This window comes from Xiphophorus couchianus, chromosome 14, assembly GCF_001444195.1.
Source record: "Xiphophorus couchianus chromosome 14, X_couchianus-1.0, whole genome shotgun sequence".
NCBI lineage: Eukaryota > Metazoa > Chordata > Actinopteri > Cyprinodontiformes > Poeciliidae > Xiphophorus > Xiphophorus couchianus.
The window spans coordinates 6,607,032-6,614,684 of NC_040241.1; the positions used below are offsets into that span (position 1 = coordinate 6,607,032).

The window sequence follows — 7,653 nt, forward strand, 5'->3', positions numbered from 1 at the left end:
ATCTGTATTTAAAAACATTAACTGGTCCCTTTTAAGTTTTAGGATGGAGATCCCTATGCAAAATCAACACCTGGTTTTTCCAAAAGAGTGGAAGAAAATGAGAAAGACACATGATTTACTGCTTGTTTCACAATTTTGGTGCAAAAATAAGACTTTAATGGGTATTATGTGTTTTCCAGGCACACAATGCCATTTTATAGCACAATCAAGTAACTATGTTAACTTCAGTTCTTATAAAAATGCGTTATATCAAATATGACTTAAAAGAAATTTTACATCCTAATTTAATTCCTTAAAATTGGGCCTCTGTCTCTTTAAGAAACTCCTGCTCTTTCTGAAACTCCGTCTTCAGAAAGTCTTCACAACAGGGCTTCTCTATTAACCCTTTAACAATGTTTTTACCAGCGTTTCACTGAGAAGTAGCAACTATGATGAGCTCAACAGATGCACTGTTCCACCAGGTGTTTGCTAATTTGTTTGCAAACTGACTAGTCTATTTTGCTCCTGACTAGTCTGAAGGAGCTGAGTGGGGAGTCACGGGCTGCTCTATGAAGCTCGGAAGCTTGGAAACTGCAGGGGAGGAGCTTTGTCCTCGAAGGCGGAGCTAGATCCACCCAGGTGTTTTGCACAGCTGAATGGTTGCCATGGAGATTGAAAAATTTCTCAAAAAAGTTTAAAAGAATTAGAGCAACACTCCAGGTATGTTTCTGATGAGGAAATAACATTATGACAAAGTTGATTTTACCTAATACTGCCCCTTTAATCCATCATATGAAAATGAGAAAAACTGTAAAAATTAATTTCCAGGTTTACCCTGGAGGCTCAGTTGAATCAAGGTCTGTACTATGAGTGGGCTGCGCTAACGCATGAATATGTTTTGATCTAAACTATTCAACTGCAGCTCTGACAGGATGTTTGGGGTCGTTTTACAGCTGAAAGGTCAACCTTGAGATTGGGGCTTTCCTCCACACAAAGCATTTTGCATGTACACAAAAAAAAAACAATATTTTCATGAACATGTTTATGTGAGATAATAAGTATGCAAGATGACTGGTAGATTATAACCACAATGTTAAAACATTTAGCACCCTGTGAGAATGAGTGTGTGTGTTTCACCTTGGTCTATGCTGCTGCAGTCCGGCGTTTCGTTCCCTCCCATTCCTCCAAACGTCATCCCACCTGCGGACCCCTCGCTCACCAGGTCGCTGCGATTGACGCTCTCCCTGGAGCCGAAGCGAACATGGGCGGACGGGCGGGAGCTGATGTCGGGCGACGTGTCGGACAGCCCCGGGAGGTCCTCGGCCTTGGTGGGCGTCACCGTGAAGCGGACCGACGACATGGCGGGTGGCTTAAGAGCGGTTTGCGGGACAGAAAACTAGGAAAGTGGGGATAGACCAGGGAGGGTCTCTGTGGGAGCAGGGGGGGTTAAGGACCAATCAAGGAGGAGCTGGCAGCACTGTGCTGACCTGAGCTAGGCTATTTCCCAGCTGATGCAGAGGTAACTCCTACCTCTACGGTTTCTCCTTTTGGTCATGAAATACTCCATTGAGGCAAAAACCAGGTTCGTCTTGAACCTTCGGGTACCAAAGGAAATTCTGGTCAAAATGTGGTTGTTTCTGGAGAGATGCTAGCATATAGCAGCGTGGTGGGAACCAGAATTTGTCTTGGATTTGTCTTGTCTTCTGAACTCAAAGGGTTTTTGAACAAGACATAAGAAGGGTCTGCCACAAAATGCCTTCACGTTTCCATTGTTGATTAAAGCCAGGATGGTAGAGGATAGATAGGGAAAGAGAGAGAAACAAAAACCATGAGAGAAAAAAAAATGAGAAGTCGGATCTTTCCATGTGAAATAAAAACATTTGCTCTCCAACAAACTAACATGGGAGTTTCGCTTTTTGTAAAATCAGTAGTAGCAAGACGCTGCACCGTGTCATGTGCCTTGTGGAAGTCAATCAATTTCAGATTTCAACAAAACCTCCTCTGTTTGACCATGACCAACGGCTTCAAGTACTGGAAAAAGGAGCAAGTACATTACATTCACATGGCATTCATCTGACACAACGCCAGCCTCGCTTTACATTCTACGTATAAAACCAAGCTTTAGTGAGAGTATTGTCATCCTCTGACAGAATGAGTGACTCAGGTGTAAAACAACAACCAGGAATGAACAGTCAGAACACAAAAAAAAAACAAAAACTGAGCGTCAATTTATATGTTCAAAAGCTAAAAAGATCAGTGGATATATCTGAACTGGGTTTTTCCCCTCTCTCTTTCTTTCTTTCTTTTAGACTTGGAATATAATTTAATAATTAAAGGAGAGCGGTTCTAACCGGTTATACTGGAGAGTACCAGCTCTCACTCAGCCTGCAGAGGCAAGGCAGGTTGTTCCTATTTTCTTTCTTTTTTTTAAAGAAATGTTGCCTAGTCCGTCAACATTCAGAATAGGGAGGGGGCATGAGGTGTGTAGAGCGAGGCAGTAATAGATACAATAACCGTCTGTCAAGTTCAGACTGAAAATTAACTCCTAGATAAGAGGAATTTCTTATTTCCATTTTCAGACGGGTTGGAATGGAAAACAATTGGAAAACGGTGACTTTCTTCTATAGGGGAAAATCCTACAGAAGAGAAATCCCTCTGTGTACAATATTGCTTGTACACAGAACAAGAAATATACAAGCATACAAGCTAGAAATACACAAGGGGAAATGGTCAGTGGGATGAAATCTGACAATTTTCAGCTTTAAAACATATTAAATATGCAGTGTTTTAATAAACGAATGCCTCATGCCTAAACTCTACCAACTCCTTTCAGCATGGAAGTGGCTACTGCAGGAAGAAGATTCAAAATCAACAATTTTCAGTGGCGATGAGGTGTTTAAAAACTGAACTTCTTAGCTGTCAGAAGCGACTTGAAAGACAGAATTTAGTCCTTTAACATTTCATATTTTCTGGCTACGAAAAGAGACATTGAGTCAGATTTATGCCTTGGGGAAGTTTTCGCTGATTTGGCAAAAAAGTGAGCTAAGCGAGCCAGTTTTAGAAAATACAAGGAAGGCTGCAGAAAGTTGCTTTGCTTTGTTATTTTGAGCTTTTCAACCTTCAACGTGTTGGCAGGATATTAGGATCTTGATTCTCTAAAGATCTGACACACACAGTGATTTATGTTTATAGTTAAAGTTCATGTTAGTTGCTAATATAAAGGATGAATTCACACCAGCTGAGTCTGGCGCTAGCGGGACAAATTACTTGTCTTTTACCAACGACAAAAAGGAAATCCTACAAGCCTAAAAAATCTGATGCTGCTCCATTTTTATTTACATTTTGTGAAGAAGAAAGATGCGCTCATGTCTTTTTGTGTCATTTCCTTCGGTAGTTTCTGATGCAGCGCCGCCACAGGCGAGGAATTAGTTTTCAATTAGTTCTCACATGACACAGTGGCATGTGAAAGAGAACCGCACCAGCTGAAAATTTAACAAATGTTGCAAATCCTGGACCTCAATAGAACTACTTTAGTCTACCAGACTATAAAGCGTGCGAACACCTTAGGACTGTAAAGAAAACTTTAAAAAACAATACTACCACAACCACCAACAGTAAGAACTCTACAAAAAAAAAAATACTTCTCACAGCTGTCATTTATATTTCTTAAACCAAAGTCAGAATTATTTATCATCTGTAGCACCAGGACAGGTCAGAACTTCACAGAAACTGGACCTCAGCCACCCCTAATCGGTGCATTTCTAGTGCAAGCAGAACTGAGCGCTTACAGCCGGCACGCCTAAAAGAATCTGCATGAAACATCAGGAGAACTGAGACTGCTGTATAAAGAGTTGGGAGGGTGGGGTACAACACATGTGACTGACTGCACTTCCTCCTGAACCTGAGGCCACCCAAATAACCAGGAGGAGGCGACTACTTGCATCGACAAGAAGTCTAAAAGTATTTAATCAGAGCTGACATCTTGATTCAAGACATTTTGTTCTCATTTCTGACAGCACTGACGTCTGTGTACTCTCAAAGTCTATGAGTAATAACGTGTTTTTTTATTATTATTATTTAGATATCACTTTTTTTTTTAGCATTTTAGGTGCTCAGAAATGCTGCAGTCAAACTGTCAGGACTTCTTCTGGCAACTGGGTGCAGTATTGTTACTCATCTGGCTGTCAAATCCTCTTAGGCTTCCGATTCTCAAAGACAGCTGCTCCAAATCCCACTCCAGAACACCGCAAACAAAAGCAGCAGAATATATATGTTCGTATATGTTCGTCGTGTTCAGTGGCGATGGTTATGTCACTCAAAATTGAGCAGATATTATCTCCTACAGCTGTTAAGCTCTTCAGGATAAAGTCAGTGATGACTATTGGATGCAAACTGAAGTGTATGTGATATGTGTTGAACCGGGAACAGTAGCAGTCAGATTAATCCTGAACATTAATTTGGTTCCAGTGGGGATGCTCGTTTTCCAACCCCGCCACTCAGCTGCCATTCTAAGCCAATTAAGCTAGCTATAATAATTCTGGCTTGAACCGGTCGGCAAACGCGTCCCCTTTTCAGCAGAACTGGTTTTAATGCAGCTGATCCCAGTCACACTCCGCTGTGTTACATTGTGTCGCCTCTATGTAAATTCAGCGTAAAACTGCGACCGAGCAGCTAGTTTTAACGCAATACAACCGGCAAAAATAAATAAATAAAAATCATACAGAGTAGCGCTTTCAATTTCGACAAAAAAAAAAAACTAAAAAAATCTGGCGGGTTTAAATGCAAGCCGTGTTTTATTTTAAAGTTGTCTTTAATAACTTTTGTAAACCTGGGAGGACACCTACGGTGATTCGGCTGAGACAGCCGCCAGAACAGAGCTGCGGTACCGGCTGAGGAGGGCTTTCAGTCGGCGCGACTAGCCTAGCCGCGCCGCAGACAACCTGTCAACTCTCCGGACCTCCACAGAGCTCCTCTCACAACGACTGTTTTTTCCCGGTCGAATTCTTCACAATTTACCGGCTAGTCACCGTAAACACATACCTGTCCCCCGTTTCCCTTGAACGGCTCCTCCAATTTACATTTGTTTCCAGTTTTTATCCGTAAACATTCAGCTCCCGTGCCGGGGTTTCTCCGCACATTTATTCCAAATGACCCACCAAAAAAAAAAAAACACAGCACGCGACTGTGCTGCTCAGGTCCCAACTTCCTTGCCGTCGTTCCATCTAGTTTGCGCATGCGTGATTATGACCTTTCGTTGAGACGTCTGGGGAATGTAGTGCTGATCTGCATTCTGGGAGTAAATGACGGGGTTGTTGTTTTTTTTTAACCCTATTACGTCTTCAAAGTTTGTTAGGCCGTTGTTAGAAACAGTTTTACTGAACAAAACGGCTCGTGAACTCCTGTATGGTGTTTCAAGAACAATGTAAGAGTGTGAAGTACCAAAACAAAGGCCATGGTTTGGTGCTAGGCATATTTGACTCAAAGAAATACATCATGTCAATTAATCATCGAACCGCTTAAAAAAGAAAAAAAAATGTATCAGACTTTTAAACTGTTCAGTGTTCGACCATCGATTAACTTTCAATGGTATAACTACCATTAATCCTGATATTCTTCCCTCCACCCATGTTCATTTATTTCTCCCCAATAAGTATCTATTTTATTATTCATCCATCACTTCACTTTCTTTCTCTTGTTTTTTGTGGATGTTTGATTCGAGTTTGCAGCTGGTTAAAGTGAAGCGCTAAATGCTTTCTTGTTGTTGGTAGGGCATGCGCCAGACTTTAAAATATTTTTAATTCTAATACAAATATTTGAAAATCATCTTTTTGTGACAGTTGTGTCAGATGTTTTAAACCCATCATTCATCAATTTGTACCTGCCGATGTGTAGACCTAGCTATGAGTAAATTTTATTTTTGTGTGTGTGTGGGGGGTAGAGAAGTAGCACTAAAACTGTCTCCATCCCAGGGGCCCTTATTCTTCCAGCCCTTCTGAAAGCATGTGCATTTTCTGATGTTGAATGTTTCTGTTCCAAAACCCCTTACAATTAATCTTCGCATTTCAGCCTTCGATCTTTGCTCCAGTTAATGTCTCAAGTAGCTACAAAAACCTTTTGGCAATTTCTTTAGGATTGCTTTTTAGTCTGTAATTTTGACAAGTTCTTCATGGCAAAACAAAGAGAAATGACTTTGAATTATGAATTACTTTTAAAGCCCTCAACTTATTTTTATTCCCGAAAGAAATTTCCCTAATTTCCAAGGCTGGATTGCATTCCAAACACAAAACACAACTAAGTAAAAAGCATTAGCACATTTTATTGGGTACATACAATTATAACTAGAAGTAAAACCAAAATAATCCAAGTTGTAGCTGATCCAGCTCATAGTCAAGTCTTTCTGAATCCAACCCAGGAGTTTGTCTTCCTCTTGCAGGCCCAGCATCACTTCCATCACAGAATGGGCCTGGGCTGCTGCGTGAGGAGGAGCCCAAAGCGTTTCTTCACCAGCACCCGGTGCCGGGAGAACTTGTCGTCCGGTGAGAAGCGAGCCGGGTGGGCCGAGCTGGTGGGCTGCCCTTCGGGTGTCGCCTTCTGTTGGTGGATAACAAGGAAAAGTATTAGAGGATATTGTCTGGTGAGGGGGGGAAACATATACTTTTTAGAGAGACAATGTATGAGATTTGGAAAATAATACAAAGTCTGCTAAAAATCCAAGTTTTCTATATATAAAAAATATAGAGTAGGACTCCCACTCGTAGCCAATTTAAATATTTTTGGTGAGGTTTTCTAAAAACACAATTCAAAGTATATGATAAGAAATAATTGCATGTTTTGGTTTGACTTGATTGTTTTGCTGTTGCGCGCAATACGATAAAACCCCAATAGAGTACAAGTAAACAACATGTACACAGAGTTAGAACTAAAAGCTAACGTGGCTAACTTGAGCCCTTTGCCTAATGTCTTTATCTCACTAAGTGCACCACATGTCGAAAACTATTTACTTTTACGACTCTAAAAACGTAATGTATAACATTCAAAGGCGGAAGTGAAACTTGAGGAGGATAAAATGCTGTCAGGGTGTTAAAATGTTCAGGTTAGCGACGTAAACACGAAGCTAGGCTTTACCTTCAGAGTGTAGACTCGGTCTCCGTTCTCATTTAGATAATATTGCAGAAACATCACGACGACACGGTGCCTTTGGGCTTTACACGTTCAAATGAAATCAAATAGACTTTTCAAGTTTGATAAGTCCAAAGGTTTTCGGTAAAAGCGTTGTTGCTACGTCTGAAACCCACGTGCAGCGAAGGTTCTTCTTCTTCTTCTTTTTGTTTTTAATGGCGGTTGGCAAGCAACTTAATGGTGTGCATTACCGCCACCTACTGGTATGGAGTGTGGATCTGCAGCGAAGGTTTCTTCCACCCCGTGCAGAAAAGGTGGATTTCCGGCTGCGACCGCAGAGCATCCTGGGAATTGTTGTACGGCAGTAAAGCGGGCGACCATTGCGCAATCGCGTTCAGTGTTCGGTTACTTTACTTGAAAGCACATGGATAACTGGTATAATTTAATAATTTAATTATTAAAATAAATTGAATTAGTGGCAAGATTAAATTACCCTTGTCGCAACTAAATAATTAAACACATAAGAAATAAAAAAAAGGAGGGAAAAAGAGAAAA

At 41.0% G+C, this 7,653-nt stretch overlaps 2 protein-coding genes across 4 annotated transcripts in view; both read right to left on the reverse strand.

Moving 5' to 3' along the window:
- The window catches only part of slc12a6 (solute carrier family 12 member 6), a 28,376-nt gene extending 23,195 nt beyond the window's left edge, over positions 1-5,181 (reverse strand). For 2 of the 3 annotated variants that reach the window (XM_028037859.1, XM_028037857.1), the window contains exon 1: positions 1,117-1,777. In XM_028037859.1, coding sequence (XP_027893660.1) covers positions 1,117-1,339 — 223 coding nt within the window. In that variant the 5' untranslated portion in view covers positions 1,340-1,777. Of the gene's footprint in view, positions 1-1,116; positions 1,778-5,019 lie in introns of those variants that run through there. The other variant, XM_028037858.1, reaches the window with a different exon arrangement.
- Positions 5,182-6,275: 1,094 nt separating this feature from the next.
- Positions 6,276-7,292, reverse strand: nop10 (NOP10 ribonucleoprotein homolog (yeast)). The gene is made up of 2 exons (XM_028038102.1): positions 7,105-7,292; positions 6,276-6,570 (listed from the first exon to the last, which is right to left on the reverse strand). Exons 1-2 carry the CDS (start codon positions 7,156-7,158, stop codon positions 6,430-6,432), a joined length of 195 nt encoding a protein of 64 aa, XP_027893903.1. The 5' UTR covers positions 7,159-7,292; the 3' UTR covers positions 6,276-6,429.
- Between the last annotated feature and the right edge of the window lie 361 nt (positions 7,293-7,653).

Coding starts and splice junctions, on each gene's coding strand:
- nop10 (XM_028038102.1), bottom strand. CDS start 7,158: ATGTTTCTGCAATATTATCTAAATGAGAACGGAGACCGAGTCTACACT. Junction 6,571..7,104: donor ACCGAGTCTACACTCTGAAG/GTAAAGCCTAGC, acceptor ATCCACCAACAG/AAGGCGACACCCGAAGGGCA.